The sequence below is a fragment of the Bos grunniens genome, chromosome 7, assembly GCF_055505025.1.
Source record: "Bos grunniens cultivar Pamir isolate PY7600 chromosome 7, Bosgru_T2T1.0, whole genome shotgun sequence".
Taxonomy (NCBI): domain Eukaryota; kingdom Metazoa; phylum Chordata; class Mammalia; order Artiodactyla; family Bovidae; genus Bos; species Bos grunniens.
Window position 1 is genome coordinate 43509129 of NC_141171.1, and position 18902 is coordinate 43528030.

The 18902-nt window shown below is 61.5% G+C and overlaps 2 protein-coding genes and 1 long non-coding RNA gene across 12 annotated transcripts in view; 1 reads left to right on the forward strand and 2 right to left on the reverse strand.

Moving 5' to 3' along the window:
- Window positions 1-818: 818 nt before the first annotated feature.
- On the reverse strand, window positions 819-3536 carry LOC147369311 (uncharacterized). The gene is made up of 2 exons (XR_015167336.1): window positions 2983-3536; window positions 819-1096 (listed from the first exon to the last, which is right to left on the reverse strand). It is a non-coding gene; the product is annotated as an uncharacterized LOC147369311 (long non-coding RNA).
- A 571-nt stretch (window positions 3537-4107) lies between these two features.
- GPX4 (glutathione peroxidase 4) lies at window positions 4108-6553 on the forward strand. Its single transcript, XM_086411313.1, has 7 exons — window positions 4108-4307; window positions 5295-5389; window positions 5467-5611; window positions 5752-5903; window positions 6014-6038; window positions 6177-6236; window positions 6309-6553. The coding sequence occupies exons 1-7, from the start codon at window positions 4224-4226 to the stop codon at window positions 6339-6341; spliced, it is 594 nt and encodes a 197-aa protein (XP_086267439.1). The 5' UTR covers window positions 4108-4223; the 3' UTR covers window positions 6342-6553.
- A 1310-nt stretch (window positions 6554-7863) lies between these two features.
- Window positions 7864-18902, reverse strand: part of SBNO2 (strawberry notch homolog 2) — a 42276-nt gene continuing 31237 nt past the window's right edge. For 8 of the 10 annotated variants that reach the window (XM_086411291.1, XM_086411294.1, XM_086411292.1 and 5 more), the window contains 25 exons: window positions 18728-18882; window positions 18490-18623; window positions 18320-18410; window positions 18078-18221; window positions 16689-16806; window positions 16327-16432; window positions 15793-15946; window positions 14996-15172; window positions 14646-14743; window positions 13861-13943; window positions 12825-13016; window positions 12447-12616; window positions 11885-12016; window positions 11317-11452; window positions 11131-11243; window positions 10959-11030; window positions 10754-10862; window positions 10564-10638; window positions 10305-10448; window positions 10114-10208; window positions 9930-10022; window positions 9659-9790; window positions 9406-9482; window positions 9130-9320; window positions 7864-9033 (listed from right to left, as the gene is read on the reverse strand). In XM_086411291.1, the coding sequence (XP_086267417.1) occupies window positions 8546-9033; window positions 9130-9320; window positions 9406-9482; window positions 9659-9790; window positions 9930-10022; window positions 10114-10208; window positions 10305-10448; window positions 10564-10638; window positions 10754-10862; window positions 10959-11030; window positions 11131-11243; window positions 11317-11452; window positions 11885-12016; window positions 12447-12616; window positions 12825-13016; window positions 13861-13943; window positions 14646-14743; window positions 14996-15172; window positions 15793-15946; window positions 16327-16432; window positions 16689-16806; window positions 18078-18221; window positions 18320-18410; window positions 18490-18623; window positions 18728-18882 (3479 nt within the window). In that variant the 3' untranslated portion in view covers window positions 7864-8545. Of the gene's footprint in view, window positions 9034-9129; window positions 9321-9405; window positions 9483-9658; window positions 9791-9929; window positions 10023-10113; window positions 10209-10304; window positions 10449-10563; window positions 10639-10753; window positions 10863-10958; window positions 11031-11130; window positions 11244-11316; window positions 11453-11884; window positions 12017-12446; window positions 12617-12824; window positions 13017-13860; window positions 13944-14645; window positions 14744-14995; window positions 15173-15792; window positions 16034-16326; window positions 16433-16688; window positions 16807-18077; window positions 18222-18319; window positions 18411-18489; window positions 18624-18727; window positions 18883-18902 lie in introns of those variants that run through there. The other 2 variants (XM_086411299.1, XR_015167334.1) reach the window with 2 other exon arrangements.

The following is an 18902-nucleotide window of genomic DNA, read 5'->3' on the forward strand; positions in this document are numbered from 1 at the left end:
GACCAAGGAGTGGGCTAGGGAGGACCATCCTGGCCAGAGATAGATGAGGCTTCAAGTGAAGGGTGAGCTGTGGGTAGGTCCAGGGTGTCTGGAAGGCAGCACTCACAGGATCTGTAGGTGGACAGAATGTGGAAAGACACAGAGACAAGCAGAGGAGGAAGAACAGACCTCAGTGGGGAGGCGTAGGAGGCAGATCAGGAGCAGATTTTGGACATAGTGAGCTTGGGACTCCTGGGGGACCCTACGGGGAGACATCCAGGGGACAGTAGGGTACAAGCCTGAAACTCAGGATGAGCTTGGAGTGGAGGCTGATGTGGGTGTTGTGGGCTCACAGTGCAGACTGGAGTTGAGAGTCTGATGAGGTCACGGAGCACGTCAGAAGTCAGGCCTGAGCCCTGAAGCTGGGAGGAGGGGGAAGGAAACGGCAGAAGGCAAAGAGATGTGGCTACCTGGGCTCCAGTGCTGGCTGGGTGACCTGGGCACATTACTTAACCTCTCTGTGCCTCAATGTTCCCCTCCCCCTTTGTAGAACAGGGGCAAGAACAGCACCCACTGCATATGTACTTGGCTGAAGACTGCAGGGTGCTGGCACTACCTAAGTGTTCCTGAAACAGAATAGAGGGAGCCAGGTGAAGGAGGTATCTGGAGGAGGGGGGATGGAGCAGCTGTCAAAGCAGGTCTGCAGACTGAGAAGGGGACTGGCCCAGGGGCCACTGTTTGTGACCACAGAGGGCAGATCCAGGGAGGGGGACTTTCTTTATGGGAGGAAAGAAATTGGAGATGTGGATGACCGGGGGAGAAAGAGAGGCAGTCTAGAGTCGGTTTTATTTATTTTATTTTTGGCTGCATTGGGTATTAGCTGCTGAGCACAGGCTTTCTCTAGTTGTGGCAAGTGGAGGCTACTCTAGTTGTGGTGCACAAGCTTCTCATTGCAGTGGCTTCTCTTGTTGCAGAGCACAGGCTCTAGGGTGCCTGGACTCAGTAGTTGTGACTCACAGGCTTACTCCAGCATGTTAGATCTTCCTGGACCAGGGATTGAACCCATGTCTCCTCCATTGGCGGGTGGATTCTTAACCACTGAGCCACCAGGGATGTCCTAGAGTGAGTTTTAAGACAGGAGAAAGAGTGTCTGGCTAGGTGATGGGCAAATCTGAGTGGGGGAGGGGGCAGAACTGCTGGAAGTTCCCGAGGGCAGCCTAGAGGTTAGCCGGGGAAGGCCCAGGTGTGGGTGGCAGGGGATGTTAGGTGACCTTGCTGTTCCTTGGGGAGAAGGCAATGGCACCCCACTCCAGTACTCTTGCCTGGAAAATCCTATGGACGGAGGAGCCTGGTAGGCTGCAGTCCATGGGGTCGCTGAGGGTCAGACACGACTGAACGACTTCACTTTCACTTTTCACTTTCATGCATTGGAGAAGGAAATGGCAACCCACTCTAGTATTCTTGCCTGGAGAATCCCAGGGACGGGGGAGCCTGGTGGGCTGCTGTCTATGGGGTCACACAGAGTCGGACACGACTGAAGTGACTTAGCAGCAGCAGCAGCTATTCCTTGGGGCAGGGAAGAGGGGAGAATGGGCTCACAGAAGCAGGTGGGCCCCACCCCATCGCCTATGAATCAGAATTTTGCCTGTGACTGCATGACCTCAGCAATGGGACATGGAGTTGCAACTTTCTCCTGGGAACCCGCCACCATGCAGCTCTGCCAATTGGCAGAGCCCAGGGGCCAGAAATCAGGCCACCACCCCCACACTCCTGGCCAGGGATGTGAAATCCAGCAGCAGCTGTGGGGAAACCTGGCAGCTCCTTTTAACACCTAAAGTGACCATGTGAGCCAGCAATTCCACTCCATGGTGCATGCCCAGGAGAAATGAAAACACAAGCCCATGCAAAAAGTCTTGTACAGCATCACAAAGCCAAATGGTACAACAGCACAATACTCATTAATGGATACATGGGTAAACACAATATAGTCCATTCATATCATAGGATATTACTCAGCCATGAAAAGCAGCACTGACACACACTATAATGTGGATGAACCTTGAAAACATGATGCTCATAGAGAGAAGCCTCACACAAGAGGCCACCAGTATATGACTCCATTGATGTGAACAGTCCAGGACAGGCAAATCCACACAGAGTAGATTCATGGTTGTCAGGGGCTGAGGTAAGGAGATGGAGGAGACTGGTAATGGGGACAGGGTTTCTTTTCGAATGACATAAGTGACATAGAAAGCAAAGAAGTGCTGTCTAATTCCACTCACAGGAGTTTGAACGGGGTGAGGAAATAGATGGTGGGGGCCAGGGGTTGGGGTGGGTGACTACAAACGGGGATGGAGTTTATTTTGGGGTGATAAGAATGTTCTGGAATTGCGTAGTGGTGATGGTCCCACAACATTGTGAATATTCTAAAAATCACTGTATGCTTTGGTGAAAATGGTGAATTTTATGTCCTGTGAATTTTAAACTCAAAGGCCACCACCAGGGGAGCCTTCCTGGAGTCTGGCTGGGGCTTCCCCAAGATTCCACTGCCTCCTCTGTAAGGGGAGGAATGTTTGGAAAAGCAGTGAATCCCCAGGCACAAAGCCCTCCCAGAGCCAGTGGAACCACAGCCAGCAGCTCGTCCTGCCCCCTGTGCTCTCACTGTAACTAGTATGAAGTCAGGAATGGGGTGAGACCTTGCCCATGTCTCCCCTGCAGTGGGCTCCACAGGGAGGGGGAGTCATCCTAAGCTATTTTCCTGGAAACCCTCAAGTAACCAGTCAGAGGGTGGCCATCTTCATGACAAAGTTACAGATCCCACCATAAGGGAAACTAGGAACAGCTGTGTCGTTCTAAGGGCCACTCAGACTGGCTGGTGTGGGCGATGACACCCAGTGCTGCCCGCCCCCCACCCCCGGCGGAAGTGAGGGGGCATTTCCTGAGAAGTGAGATAGCTAAGCTGAGACAATGAGGGCTCCAGCTCGTTGTGACTTCAGAACTCACCGGCTCTGGTTGATCAGGCTGAGAGGCATAAGTACATGAAGGCTGTTGTGCAAGACAGGAGTGTGGCAACCTGGCCCCAGGGATCCTGTCCCCTTTGCCACCAAATGAGGCCTACTAAGACCCCTGGGGCAGGCCTAGGTTGCAGGAAGTGTGTGTATGTGTGTGTGGGGGCGTTCCCCCAAATGAGCCCAGCCCCAAAAGTCCTGCCCCCAAGACCTCTGCAGAAACGTCCACGGGGGAGGATCCAAGAAGAGAGAAACTGACCAACAGCACAAGCTGAAACCACCCTCAGGCCGCAGGTCAACGTCCTTCCGCGGCTGAGGGTGGGGGGCAGCCAGGCGGGCTGTGGAATTCCGTGACTCAGGTCCCGAGAATGGGATGGGCCTGCTCTCTGGCCGGTGGCCCAACGCCTGAGCCTCTAGGGGAAATGCTCCAGGAGCCAGATCAGCGGGCGCTCTGTCCCCTACCGCGTGCACTCGTGCTGTGTCACGTTGGAAGTGACAAAAAATCTCTCTGGTGTTTTCCTTTCTAAGCACACACCTGCCAGTCCACTCAGAGAAGGGGGCGGGACCACAAGGTAACTGCCCGAGCTTCCCTTCCCCCCCAGGGCTCACGTGTCACTTATATAAACGGCTAAGCCTGCACTGTCCAAGGGCGGCAACCTTCAGCCGTGCGCTCATGGCGCATCCCTGCGGCAGCGCCACCGCCATCCGGGCCTATCGCCGCCGGTGACCTCCAGGCCCTCGTAGCGACACCGCAGCCCGAGTCGGGGTAGTCCGACGCCCAGCGTGGTTTTATTTACATTTCAAAGAAACAAATACGTTTTCAGTAAGCTGAGGCATGTTTTCTGAAAGTTCGAGCCAACCTTTCCCCCCACCACCCCGATCCGCTGCCACGGGCTTCCAGTAGTATCTCAAGTTGTCGGGCATCCTTCAGTGCGGATAACTGTCCGCAACCCATCTACGCGCCGCTCGCGTAGACCCGCCCGCCCGCCTGCGCATAAGCATGCGCAGTCACATACAGCGAAAAAAACCGCAGCCCGGCCCAGGCCCCGCCCCGCCAGCCTCACTCCGGCCTCCCATTGGCTTGTGTGGGCACGCGTCTGCGACGCCTGAGCATCCAACCAGTGAGAGTGTTGCTGGGCGTGGCGTAGGGCGGGGAGGTGAGGCCCGCCGGCGCGCGTCCATTGGTCGGTTCGGCGAGGGGAGGAGCGCTGCTTTCCCGAGCCCCCCACCGCCGAGATGAGCTTTAGCCGTCTGTACCGCCTGCTCAAGCCAGCGCTACTCTGCGGGGCTCTGGCTGCGCCGGGCCTGGCCAGCACCATGGTGAGTGCGGCGCCGCCGGCCGGCCAGTGGGCCGTTGGGCGGGCGCGCGACCTGCCTTCTGGCGACCTTGGGCGGGGGGCGCCGGTCGCCCCCCCCCCCGCGGCCATTCGGACCGGGGCTAGAGCGCGGGGGCGGGGGTGGGGGGTGGGGTCACGGTCAGAGTCTGGGTCAGGGACCGAGGCGGCGTCCGGGGGGCCGGGGACAGGGCTGGGCGGTCGGAACCCACGGTTTGAAGCCCCTGACGCGCACAGGCTCCTGTATCGGGGCAGCTGAGGGTGGCGCCGTCGGTTTCTGGCTCCCCGACTGCGGCCTGGAGAGCGGGGGCGGCCGAAGGGGTGGAAATCCGGGATCACGCGCCGCGGGTCGTCACTACCCCTCCCCAGCCCTGCGCGCCCCGGGGCCCCTTGCGGTGGCGTCACAGAGGAGCGGCCTGGCGCCCTTGGCTACCGGCCCTTTGTCCCCGGGGCCCGGCGCTCGGTGGGCACAAGTTCAGTCAGAGACCTGCGGGCATGGGCCGCGCAGCCGCCTGCTCCCCGGGCCGTCGCGGGCAGCGGCGCCGCTTGCCGGCCGGGCGACGGCGCCGAGCCCCCCGAAGGAGGAGGGCTCGGATATGCCGTCGCAGGAGGGCGCGCCCCCGGCGGAGGAGGCCAGCTCCTGAGAGCCCTGGGCTGGCGGGACCCCCGGCCGGGGAGAGCGGCTGCGCCACCGAATCCCAAGACCCGGTGCGCACGGAGGCCCCCACACCCAGCGGCCTCCCCCATCCGGTGGGGCACCTGGCAGGGTTCCGAGCTTCCCTAGGTCTCAATGACTCCGGCCCAATACGCCGTGTTGTACAGGGGAGCCTTTGAGGAGGAGCCTCATATTTTGCTTAGTCCCAGGGCCCGGGTTTTTCTCCCTTAGGTACCCTGGGCTGGGTGAGTGGGCCGAACGGCTGCGGGCGCCACGCCCCGAGGTCAGTCGGCCGCTCAGCCAGTCCTTGCCTTGTAGTGCGCGTCCCGCGACGACTGGCGCTGTGCTCGCTCCATGCACGAATTTTCAGCCAAGGACATCGACGGGCGCATGGTTAACCTGGACAAGTACCGGTGGGTCCTTGCCCATTTGGTGGGGGCGGCGAGGGTAAGGTCGTGGCCCTGACCTGACCGCCTCATCCCGTCTCCAGGGGCCACGTGTGCATCGTCACCAATGTGGCCTCGCAATGAGGCAAGACTGACGTAAACTACACTCAGCTGGTCGACCTGCACGCCCGATACGCCGAGTGTGGTTTACGGATCCTGGCCTTCCCTTGCAACCAGTTTGGGAGGCAGGTGCGTCGTTGGCTGGCCCTGGGTGTCCCTGTGTGTCCCTTTGTGCGGGCTGGGGAGAAGAGCTGTCTGTGGAAGCGGGGACTGAAGTGGGTATAGGCCTCTCCCCACTCACCCCCACCTCCCAACCCGGGTCTACACAGGAGCCAGGGAGTAATGCAGAGATCAAAGAGTTCGCCGCTGGCTATAACGTCAAATTCGATTTGTTCAGCAAGATCTGTGTAAATGGGGACGACGCCCACCCTCTGTGGAAATGGATGAAAGTCCAGCCCAAGGGGAGAGGCATGCTGGGAAAGTGAGTTGGGGGTTGGGGGACAGGGGAGGACAGGATGGCTTCCCCAGGGCAGTGGAGAGGGGATCTGCAACTGCCAGGGGATTCCTCACAACCTCATGCTTCTTTTGTAGCGCCATCAAATGGAACTTCACCAAGGTAAGGGGGTTAGGGGCCCTGGCGGGGTGGACAGACACAGCCACCAGCCACAGATGTACTGCTTTGAGAGTCCAGAGCCATGGGGACGGCAGGTAGGGGCCACTAGCTCACTTCAGCCCCACGGTGGCCTCCTTGCAGTTCCTCATTGACAAGAACGGCTGTGTGGTGAAGCGGTATGGTCCCATGGAAGAGCCCCTGGTAGGTGCCTGTCTGGGGAGCCCGCTGGGGGGACTCGGGAAAAGGCATCCCTCACCCCCTTCTCCCCCGCAGGTGATAGAGAAGGACCTGCCGTGCTACCTCTAGCTCCACAAGGTGCTGCCCCTACCCAAGCCTGTTGCCTGTGTTCCGAGGAGCCTTCCCCCGGTGCCTATGACGGTCTGTCTGAAAACCAGCCCCTGGTGGGGCAGACCTGAGAACCTGGCGTGCACTCCTTCCGGAGGAAGGTCCCTTGGCCTGGCTGCGGCTTGGCAACCCCACCTCTGGCTGCCTTGTGGGAATAAAATGTACAACACAGATTGGCTTGCTCCTGGCTTTTGCTAACCCAGGGCTCAGGGGCAGGTGTCATCAACTCCCTAGGCTGAGGGGGGTGGGGGCAAGTGGGAGGTGGAGTTCCTTCAGGATTCAGAGGGCTCCACCTGTCCTGCCTGGGGTTGCTAATCTCCTCAGCCCAGCCTAGCCCGGCCCAGCCGCTGGAGGAGATAATGCCTCCTCATTGGCTACTGCTCTCAGCCTTGGTCTCCTCCAGTGTACCCAGGTGTGGGGACATCAGGGGACTTGGGCTGGTGACCCTGCTGTTGGGAGGCCCGCTGCACCCAGGCTGGGCATCAGGCCAAGCTGGTTTGAGCACCGAGCCATGCCTGGCAGGGCCTGCTCACCATGCTGGCCTTGTGACGAAGACACAGAGTCCGGGCATCAGGCCTGCCCATGGGCTTCACCTGGCGGATGCAGCCCCACTCCCCGGGAAGGGCTGTGGGTGGGTACAGCCTGCCTGCTGCTCAAAGGGGCCATCCTGTGAGAGTGGGGGGCGGGCAGACAGCTGTAGAATGGCTGAGCTGGCTCCTCTCCTGCCTCCACCAGCCAGAAAGATCAGCAGCCTTCCCCCAGGAGTGGGGGACCTATGAGGGAGGGGACTGGCTGGGTCTGGATGGAGGGTCAAGAGCCACCTCCACCACCCTTGGCGGCTTATAGCAGGGTCTCCTGACTGCTCCCTAGTCCCTCTCCAACTTCCAGGCTATGGGCTGGGCATGCTCCCCAGTTTCCAGGAACAGCTGGGCATCCCGTCCTGCCTTCCAGACTGAGCCCAACTCTTGGGCTCTCCTGTCCCTGGGCTGCCCTGCCTGCCATACCCAACACCATCTGGAGCAGACCTGGGAAGAAACCAAGGCAGAGATGGCAGTCAGTTCAGATCAAGGGGTTCTAAGGAACAGGACTCAGCATCACCAAGAGGGGCCTGGGGAGGGGTGGGATGGGGGTGGGGTGGGATGGGTGGGCGGGTCACATCTCAAGTGGGCAGGGAGCAGGGTATCTGGTCCAAGGCTCCAGGGGCTTGGTATAGTCAGTTCAGAGGCAACTGGCCTGCTGCGGGGATGCCAGGATCATACTGGACAAAGGGCCCAGTGGGGTGGGGTTTCCCCTAGCCTAGCCCCAGGCATCCACAAGGCCAGGTGCCATCGTCGGTGAGATGAGCTGGCAGAGATGAGGGCCAGAAGTCACTCTGATCTCACCCACACCCCACTGGGAAGGAACATGCAGTGCACACCCACCACCATTGCCCCACCTCCCGCCCCGCTGCCCTGCAGATAGCAGCAGCAGACAGCCTGGGAAGTAGTGAAAAGGCACATATATTTAAAAAAAGATCTCTTTACATATATACACTTGAATTAATTATAAATACACATAGAAACCAGGGGGCCAGCCACCAGCTCTGCAGGGATTCCAGGCCCCTGAGAGGTGGCTGGACAATAATTTAGGGCACAGAGAGCAGGGAGGGGTTGCATATATTAAGAGGGGATCTGCCCCTTGGAGCCCCCCAGAAGCGGTGGGGCCCTGAGCACCTGGGGTTTCCTGAGTTTCCAGCTCTTGGGGCCACCCAGTTTTGTGGATGTCAGGGGTACAGGCCTGACCGGGCCTTCTAAGGTGGGTGGGGTGGGAGCCCCAACCCAGGCCTGGAGTGGGGCAGTAGAGGATAGAGGCACAGAGAAGAAGGGCCGCCACTCTAGGCCCTGCCTGGCCCCAAGTATCCTGAGTGGGGGCTGCACTAGGCCACTGCCCACCAGGCAAGGCCCTGGAGGGCCCCCCAGGGCGGACAGCATTTGGGGGATCTGCCCAGGCACCGGGCGGGAAGGCACTGCAATAGAGGCCTCGGGAGGCTGGACAAGGGGCCCCTAGCCCTGCTCCTCTCAGTAGTCGGCTGGGGTCCTGGCCCTGCTCGGCTAGCCACCCTCTTCCCCGTGTAGACGGGAGCCTATTACGGATAAATAAGTTTCGTTCGGAAAGGATGCCTGGACCTAGGAGTTGGGAAAGGGGGGGCTGAACTGGATGACGCTCTGCCGCTCTGGTGCTCCACCTGCCGGTGCGCCCGCAGCCCCTGCACCCAGAGGGCCCAGAGGGCCGGGCGGCTCGGCGGGTGGCGCGGCGTTGAGGGAGCGAAGCATGTCCTCCAGCACCTCCTTGAAGTTAATTTCGCAGCCCTGGTGCAGGAGTGCCACGGGGTCAGCCGGGGCGTCGGGGGTGTCGGGGGCGCCCAGCAGCTGGCCGCCGGGGCCGGGGCCCAGGGCCGGGAAGGTGAATGGTGAGGGCGCGGGGAAGGCCTGGGCCGGCGGGCTATATGTGAGGTCCAGGACCTCACCGGGGCCGAAGGGCAAAGCAAGGGGGCGTGGGGTGGAAGGCGGCGCGAGGAGACCCCGAGTGCGCGCTTGCTTGCGCTTCACGTCGGCATCCATCAGCTGCAGCTCCTGCAGGACCCGACGTACGCAGACCTCCGGGATCTTGATGCCTGTGGGGGCGGTGTGGAGCGGGGCTGGAGCATCAGGGCCTGCTGGGCGGGGCTGAGGCCGCCCACCTCCCCCAGCCCGCTGGTGCCTTGACTCACCGACTTGCTTCTTCTTGTCCTTGGTCTTGAGGCGCACGATCTGCAGGTAGCTGCTGCTGGTGACGTCGGCCATGACGGCGGCGATGCGGCCCCACACGCGCAGCAAGGCCCCGCACAGCATGTAGTGGTGGCGCAGCCGCAGGCCCTGCGCGCAGTCCTTGCCCTCCTGCACCAGCCGGCAGTGCCGGTTCCTGTGGGGGACCGCGGCTCAAACCAACTGCTGCGCAAGCGAGCGCGTGCCCCCAACAGTCCCCCCAGGCCACCCCGGGCCCTCACCATGTGGTGTGGCTGCAGTGCGTCAGCGAGAAGGTGTAGCTGCTTTCCCAGGGCTCCCTGGCCTCCTCTGCCGTCACCTGTGGACACAGTGGGTTGAGCCCCTGCAAGAGCCTGTCTGCGCTCCCTAGCCAGTCGGGGGAAACTGCGGTGCAAAGGACCCAGGGCTGCTCATCCCCCACCTAGTGGCCAGAGCAGCCTGGGGGCTGCTGGACACTGGAGCATTAAGGATACAGAAGGTGCCCCGGGGACCTACCCGGCGGAACCTCCGGCTCAAGCTATCCAAGGACTCCAGCTGGCTCTGCCGCCCTATATTGGGCTTGTACACGGTGAAGAGCTTGCCGCGGTTCTGCTGGGCCAGCAGGCAGCTGGGCTTGTTGCCGCGGACCTGGATGGGGCAGTGCACCACATATACGAGAAGGCATGTCAAGCGAGACGGCATGAGGATGGCCACCGCCCTCCCCTGCCAACCCACCAGCCTGGCTCCTGCCCCTGGGAGAGCGTTGGGGGTTTGCTGTAGGGCCCACCTTGTAGGAGATGTAGAAGCCGTCGTGGGTGCCCGTCAGCTCAAGCGACCGGGCGTAGGCCTCTTCCCACTTCAGGCCACGGTCCACACTGATCTGCGGGCACGCAGGTGTCAGGTGATGGGAGGGGCAGTGAACAGGGCGGGAAGGGACAGTGAGTGGGGCGGGGAGGGGCAGGGCTGCTCACCTTGTAGAAGACCACCTGTCCATCCTGCGGGTGTCCAGGTGCCAGGAACACCTGCTGGCTTTCCTCATAGATCTCATCAATGCCAGGGGCCAGGTCTGTAGAGGGCGAGCGGGTGAGTGGGGCGAGCGGGTGAGTGGGGCGAGTGGTAGTCTGGGGCCGGGCCCAGGGGAGGGCATCCCCCCAGGGCTCACCCAGGATGCCCATGTCGTATTTGCCCTCCCTCTTGTCGGCGGCAATAAGGTGGTCAAAGGTGTCGGAGAAGTACTGGAAGAGTGCGTTCTGCTTGTGCACCTCCAGCCCCAGGATGCGGTTCAGGAACTTGCTGATGGAGCAGTCTGCGGATGGCAGGGTGCCTCAGGCTATGTCCAGGCAGCCTCCCTGTCTCCCCCTCTCCCCTCATATCCGCCCCCTCCTCCCCATCCTGGAGGTGCCAGCCAGTGAGGGACTCACCCTTCTCCACGTCCAGGCAGCCGGACCGGGACTCGCGCCCGCCAATGCCCACTGACAGCAGCCCCTGCTTCATGTCTGTGGGGAGGGGGAGCCTCGCACGACTGCTGGCCACAGCCTACCAGGGCTCCCCCTCACCACCAGTGTCTCCTGTGCCCCTGGTGTGTATGTGTGGGGGGGTCTACCAGCTCACCACGGAAGAAGGCGGCATCCCCTCCAGGGTAGCCCTGGGGCAGTGGCACTTTGCTCTCCGTCTGGCTTAGGATGGTGGTGAGGACACAGCTGAGCGCCCGGGCACCATACTGCGGGGAGGCCCAAGGGCCATGTCAGAGACCAGGGCACCCCAGGTCTCAGCACCCCGGGAACACTCCTCTCCTGGGCCCCACCTCCTTGGGTACCTTGTTCTCAAAGTTGTACTTGCTCAGGTCCCGGGACTCAGTGGCACGGCGGTCCCCATGGGTCAGAGCCCCCTGCCCAGGATGGGAGGCCGTCACATGTTACTCATATGTTGCTCCTCCCTGGCCCGCCCCACTTGGGGAGCTACCAGCCCGCCCCCGGCCTAAGGCTCACCAGGCTCTCCAGCCGCTTGGCCACGATGGAAGCAAACCTGCGCTCCCCTGCCAGCTCTGAAATGAGGAAGATATACTCCGGCGCAGAGACCTGGTTGGAGCGGTGGGTCCGGCCTGGAGGCAGAAGAGGTGTTTAGGGACCAGGTGGGCCCCCTGGGGCGTGGCCTGGGTCGGGAGCAGGGCTCACCAAACTGCTGGATGGCTCGGTCAGCGCTCCAGGGCAGCTCCAGCGTCATGTGCACCCGGCGCCGCTGGTTCTGCACCCGGCGGTCAGCTTGGAGGGAGACACCGGAGCTGGAGGCCTCTGAGATGATGGCCACAAGCTGGGACGCAGGGTCGGGGATGGATCAGAGGGGTGGCAGGGCGGGCAGCCTGCTCCACCTTGCCCCACACCCCATGTGCCCTGGGTTAACTGGAAGCATTCAGGGTGACCCACACAAGAAGGTCAGGTATGTGTGTCCCTGAGGGGCCTCTGTGGGCTTAGAGTCAGGACCATCCTGAGGCACCCCTAGAGTCTGCTGGCCCTGCAGACATCAGCTCCCATGGGGTGGCTCAGCATCAGCGGGCTAGGCACTGACAGAGGGCCTGGACGATTCAAACTGAAAGTGGGACTGGTGAGGGCTGGGGGCCCACTCAGGCACACAAGCACAGCACACACCCCTATACACAGCTGGTGGTCCTCCAGCCAGTCTATCAAGAGCCCTGCGCCTCTCAGCCCACATGCAGCCACACCCGGGGTGCCCCAGGGCCCCCACCTTCTCCCCACTCATGAAGCGTTCCTTCTCCCTGAGGTTCACGTGATCAATGGAGAGACCCTGCTCCGCTCGTGACTCAAACGCCACCGTCCCGTCAGGTCTGGACACTACACGGCCCTTCCTGCCGGTCATCTATGGCCGTGGTGGGGAGAGAGGACAGGTTGTCAGCTGGTGTGGCCACCCAGGGGCTGGTCCCCACGGGCCTCAGTTTCCCCATCTGTCCCCCCACCTGGCTCCTGGGGCTCCTGGGTGTGGGTGGGTGGTGGGGGCTGCCAGAACCTGGCCTCTCCCTAGGCTCGGGTACCCATGGGGTCGTCAGCAGGCACGGTCACTACATCTTCCTGAGTCTTTTTATTGCAACCCGACCACACAGGACCAAGACAGATCTGAGGTGGCACCAGGGCCCGTCCCGGGAAAGCGCGCAGGCACACAGGGGGAGAGGAAGGGAAAGGGAGGGGGGTTGGGGGTTGGGCCTGGGCAGCACTGCCTGAAGGGGAGAGCAGGACACTGGACCCAGCAGCCACCCCCACCAAGCTGGCCACCAGGGGGCACCAGAGCTCACCTCGGCCACGCACTCTGGGCCCCCCAGCTGGTCAATGAGCTCATCCAGGGTGTTGACTGGCAGCTCCCGGCCCAGCGCCTGCACCTTGGCCAGCAGGTCCTGCTTTAGCCGCTCAACCCGCTCCAGGACTCCGGGGCCATGCAGGTCCCGCTGTGGGGGGCACAAGGGGCCTGTGGGGCCAGAGGGTCAGGGGGAACTGGGCCAGGCTGCCTGTCCACAGCCCTGCTCCCCTCCCTGGGCCCTCAAGGGTGAGGGAGTCCATGGGTAGTGGGGGTCTAGAATCTTTCCCCGAACCCCTGGCTGCTCCTGCTCATGTGCCCCTGACTTCCTGCTCAGAGCATGAGAAGCAAGGATGGGGAAGGCGGCATTGGGCCTCACCGCGGTCATCGGCTGGGAGCCCGATGGCATCCACGATGACCACATCGTCGTCCAACAGGGACTCGGGGGAGGAGTGGAAGTCACTGTCCAGGCCACCGTCCGACTCTGTGCTGCTGTCGTCACTAATGCGGATCACACCTGCTGCCTCATACACCAGCCTGGGTGCCTTGGCCCCACGGCCCCGTGGCCGCCCTGCAGGGGAGCAGTCAAGGGTCACTGCAGCCTGGTCCCAGGGAGACTCCCAGTGGTCCATGGACAGGCTGCATGCCTGGATGGTTAGGGCTTATAGCCCAAGCCCTTTCCCCCTGTGCAGCTGTGGCATGTCTGGGCGCTGCTGGTGGTGGGGACGTGTTACCGACCCTGCCAGACTTCCTGACATAGCAGTGTGTCCTTGGGTGGTGCCCGGGGAGGCCACGTGCCCCACCTCACAAGGTGGCACTGGGTGGGTAGGCCAGAGGACATGCCCAAGCCCTGGGGGGTGGCAGTCCAGGGGCCCAAGTAACCTGGATACTGTCCCAGACACCCTGCAGGGTGTTCCCAGCCAGAGGGGCAGGACTGGGCCCCAAGGCTGGCTGTGTGCTCTCAGGTGAGTTGCTTGGTCTCTCTGAGCCTCACTTCCCCCTGATGAGAGGATGCTCAGCCTTTGCCTGCAAGAACAGGGTGCAGTGTGTGCCTGCAGGTAGGTGCTCGGGCCACTCCCCTATCCTGGGGTGCTTTGTATAAGCCCCATCCTGGTCCCCTGAACCAGTGCAGTTTCAGCCTCAGGCTCACTTTTACCTGGGGAATACGAGGCCCTGCCTTCTGGGGATGAGGCTGGAGGCCTTGGGGATGCACTAGCCACACCATCATCCTGCAGCACTGGGGTTTTTTGCTGACTGAGCAGCTGCGCTGGAGAGCTAGGGTGGGGACGGGCTCAGGCCATGTGGCTGTGTGGCAGCACACCAACCCAGGTCGAGGGTCAGAAAGGAGGGAGGCTGGAGGACCGGCAGGAGCAGTGAGGGGCCATAGGCACAAGGTCCAGGCAGTGGGCACTTACGCTTTCTCTTACTGCCTGCTCCTCTCTCTCGCCTTCTCTTGGTCGAAGGAAAGTGCTTCTGAATTAGCGACAAAAAGACGCCTCTGAAAGTGAGACACAGAGTTTGTTTTCACTGGGAGACATGGAGGGGTTGGGTCCCATGTGTTAAGGGCTACTCTGCAGAGTGGACGCCTAGCACCAAGGGGCCCCAAAGGGTGGGTCTGGGCACAGGGGCTCAGAGAAGATGGGTAAGAGAGGGAAGGAGCTGCAGGGACCGGGCAGGGGTCCCACTGGGGTCCTACCCACACATGGTGGGCAATGGATGAAATACAGGTGGGGGGCTGGGTGGGGCTCTGCCTGCAAGTGCTGATGGCTCTGAAGTAGAAGGGGGGCATCCCAGGGTGGGAGGCCCAGGGGAAGGAAGGACATGCTGGACCATGTGGGAAGAGACGGGATGAGGCAGAGCGGACAAGGGGCCTTGTGCTGGGATCCTCATCCAGGATGAGAAGGGAGGCCAGGGGCTTTAAGAACCACCAGGGACAGTCCCTAAAATCTGTGCAGTCCTTGAATCAGCCCAGTACGCATGCAGGGGGCAAGGCTGGGAAAACCTCATTCGATAAAAGTCTCAGGACCCTGGGCTGGTGCCCACCGAGTCCTAGGTCCCCATGGTTACCCCTTCTGGCTTTATAACCTGGGCTGGACCTAAGGTCTCTGAGGGTCGGAGTCGGCTCCTTCGGCTGGGGTCACAGGCAGGGCCAGGCCCCAGGGTTGGTCACACAGGGAAAGGGCCCTCATGTGTCACTCACTCGGCAGCGGACACGAAGCCATCGAGCTGTCCCTCCTTCTCGCCCAGCACCTCCCGGGTCCGCGCCTCACCTGTAGACTGCAGCCCGATGACCACACACTGCGGGGGTGGGTGTGTGTGAGCAGGCTTGGCACCCCTGCCCCCACACCTGCCCCTGCAGCTGGGAACCTGGGGCTGACCTGTTACTCCGTTCCCCTCCCCTGTGTTACTCAGGCTGCCAGACCCCAACAAGCCCATATCCCCTGGGATGTTAACCTGGCACCAATGGCTGGCCTCAGCTCCCAGACAACCCCGATCTCCACATAAGCCTGTGCCTGCTTCTTTCTAGGGACTCAGCCCAGCCCAGTTCACCTTGTCCTGGGCCAGCTCCTCCTGGGCCAGCTCCACCAGCCGGTGCACCTTGGCAGCCACACACAGGTACTTGAAGAAGCGCTGATGGGCTGACCAGAACTGGCCCCACAGGGACTTGCGCGACTCCAGGCCGATCCAGTCGGCTGCCTGCTGGAACACGCCCAGGGCCTCGGCCCACTGCAACGACATGCCCAGCTCAGCTTGCTACTGCCAGCCCCTGCCCTACAGAAATGTAGGGCCAGAGGATGGGGGCTGTAAGTGGGGCTATACAGAGGCCCTGGCGATAGCTGGATGGTCAGAAATGCCAAAAATCCAAAATGTGTAACATTCAGAAAGCCACAGTGAAAATGGCACTCATGTAATCAGAGGGTAAATGGACAACACCTCCAGAGTGGTGGGGATATCTGCCCTGCCCGCCTCCTGCCACTGGCCCCCAGGGGACAGCGGGCCATGTCTGGGGCATCTGTAGTTGTCACCAGGGAGGGGGTTCTTGGTGTTGACCTGGTGGAGCCAGAGAGGCTGTTCCACACCCTGTAACACCTAGAACGGCCCCACAGAGAGAGCCTGAAGCTCTGGATCACACCTGGGGGCAAAGTGGGGAGGGGAGTCCGACAGAATCCCCAGCTAGAATGGGATTGAGATGCTGGGCTCCCGCCAAGGATGAGGTGGGTGGGTCAGCCGCTTCCTCCTGTCTACAGTCTTACTAATCTGAGTGGTGCCCTCAAGGGCAGACACTGAAGGTGATGAGGCAGAACTCCAAGGGGACACCAAGGCTGTCCATTAGGTCAGAGGCTTACCAGCAGGGCTGCCCGGTTATAGATGCGCTCGAAGGCCGGGGTCAGCGGGATCTCCTCGATGCGGAAGGTGACACCAGAGAAGCTGAGTTGGCGAGCGATGTACATGCCACTGACCTTCATGTCCATGGCCACAATCTCCATGGCGCCCACACCCCTGTGGGCAAGCACAGGCTGCCTGGGTGCCAGCTAGGGACCACATGCTGGGTCCCAAGAGATGGAGCCAGCGAGGTGGGGGCTGTCACTGTGGAGAGTGAGGAAGGACTAGGTGCACAGGGTGCGGTGTGTGGGGCAGGGAGCATATGCAAAGGCCCTGTGGGTGCACCTTGGAAAGAGAAAGTGGTCTACCTTGGCAGGAGGCAGGGGAAGGCCCTTATCCTGAGATGATTGGAAGTACTAGGCAGACAAAGCATGGAATTTTCATTCTAAACCCCCCCTGGTTGCTACAGGAGAGTGAGTGGGAGGGGTGCACCTTTACATATGACAAGCAGGGCCCTCTGTGGCCCCACCTCCATCACGTGGACATGAAGAGCGCACCTCTTCTCAATGGCGTGCAGAAATTCCTCAAAGGTCCGGAAGGGCGTGCCCTCACCCCAGATGCCCAGGCGGCTCATGTAGATCATGTTCCGGGGCTCAGAGGCACCTGGGGAAGGGGGCCACTGTCAGCTCCTCTGACCTGGCTAGGTTGGCAGCCTTGGATGGGGTCCCAGAAATGGCATGAGGGCCAGCAACAAGGACCTGAGGCTCTTGGAAAAGTGCCCACAGCCAGTGGGCAGAGTGACAGGGGCTGGTATCTCTGCAGACAGGCTGCAAGGTGGCTGGCAGGAGCTGGGCTGCAGATTGGATGCCCCTACAGCTGCGCTGGGGCAGGTATCACCCATCGATGAGTGGGCCCTCACCTGTGGCGCTGGCATAGACCACCCTGGCCAGGGGCAGTTTGTTCTGCAGGTCTAGCACGGCCTTGCCCATCTTGGTGGAGCTTGCGTTCTTGGCTTTGTGGCACTCGTCGAACACAATCTGGGTTGGGCATGGGTTAAGGACTGTTCTGGAAGGCAGGCCACCCCACAGACCCACCACACTGCCTCCCTTCCTGGCTGGGGGAACTCCAGAAGGTGCCTGGGGTCTCTGGCCACAGGGCGGGGTCCTTGGGGTGTGAGGCCACCAGGGCCACTGGAAAACAGCCTCTAGACCCCAGTGATGTTCACAGGAGTTGGAAAACATAGACAGTTCTTCATGTTTTCAGAGGAGCAAGTTATGAACAAGTCTGTCACAAACCTATCTGAAAGACAAGGTGTGAGTGCCATGTGTGTGCACACGTGTCCACACAAATGTACAGAAGGTCGAAGGAGAACTTGTGGGAACATGGGTGAGAAGGTTAGCCTGATGCCGACAGGCTGCCCCCGGGTGTGAGATCAACCTTGTTATTTTTCATGCTGTTGCTAAGCTGATGCATCAGTAGACCTGCTGCTGTGTCTTGCTTGAGGGCCTCTGTACAGACTTCGCCCTGTGAGCAGAGGACCCCAGGTCTCCTCTCATCAAGAGGGAGGGGGAGCCCCCAGAGAATATAGCCACCCCACTTCTGGGAACAAGGGTGGATCCTGGGAGGATAGAGCTTGAGGATCCTCTGTGGGCCCTTGCAGAAATCCCCAGGAGAAGTTGCCCAAGCTGTAGGGAGGCCAAGGTGGGTCCTCTGGAAGATTGTTACTGGTAAAAGGAGTATGTGGAAACATGAAGAGGTGGACAGGACACAAACATCAGACTCTAGCTTATACTCTCCTACACTTCATTTTCCTACAGTTTGGTGTGAACAAAAAGGAAGTGATCTCAGACTTAAGAGCAAAGGAGGGAGAGAGGCCTGGGACCCACACCAGCTGGCCAAGCTGGGGCAGGGGGGCCCTCTGGCCTGGCTCCCCTTTGGATCGCCTGGCCTAGCCGGCCCACTCAGCTCCACTACTAGGGAGGTGGATGAGGACAGGGCAGGAAGTGCTCTCCAGGCCTTGAGTCTCACCGCCTGGAGTGTCTCAGCCACCACCACCCTGACCCTGTGGACATGGGTCCGGCCCATTGAAGCCAGGAGGCCTAGGCAGACAGCCAGGGACGGGTAGCAACGGTCACTGAGGGCGAGCATGCAACACCAGACCCTCCCTGCCGGGAATTCCTCCCGCACTTCCACCTCTCCAGAGCCTGCCAGGATGGGACTTGTCAGGGTCTCCCAGCCCCCTGTCCTAGACCCTGCCCCTCTAGCCCCGCCTCTGCGCTTGGCTCCGCCCCCATCCCATCGAGGATACCACGCCATCGAAGGCCTCCCCGCACCACTCCAGGATCTGCCGGATGCGCGTGCGGTGCTGCCCACCCGCCTGGCTCTCACCAATCAGGGCAGAGTAGGTGGCGAAGAGGACGCCCTCTGAGGTAGTGTTGTCGCCGTACTTGATCTGGGGGAGAGGGCGGACATCTGTGCATGAGGTGGCTTGGCCAGAGCTGGGCTCCGTGACCCCGACCCACACCAGGTTTGGGGCTGCGGCCACCCCACCTTGCTCAGTGCGTGCACCGCGATGCCGGGGGCGGCGATGTCCCGGAGGTCGCGCTCTGCGTCGTACTTGAGATCATTGGAGACGCTGAACCTGGGGTTGCGGGCCAGTAGGCTTCAGGAGCCCCCTCCCCGGCTGCGGGCCCGCCCCACACCCAGGGGAGGCAGCTCACCACAAGGCCTTCTTCCTGCCCCGCAGATAGTTCTCCAGGATGACGCCGGCCACCGTGCGGCCCTTACCCACACCCGCGCCATCGCCAATGAGGAAGCCTGCGCGCTGCCCACTGGGGAGCAGGACCTCATGTTGCTGCGGGGGTGGGGGAAGAGGGGGTCAGCGTGCGACAGGGTCAGAGTGGGCACTGAGACTATCCCCACGCAGGCCGCAGACCCGGTGGGAGACCCCGGGATCACCTGACAGGCATAGGTGATGGCCTCCAGCTGCAGGGCAGACAGGGCCCCGCTGTCTGAGGAGGGCAGGGCGAGGGTGTAGGTGATGTCTGGCGGCGGGACGCTAGACAGCGTACTGGTCTCCACCACACGGTCCGGGTGCTGCCTCCCAATCTTGGCTGTAGGGATGTGCAGAGGG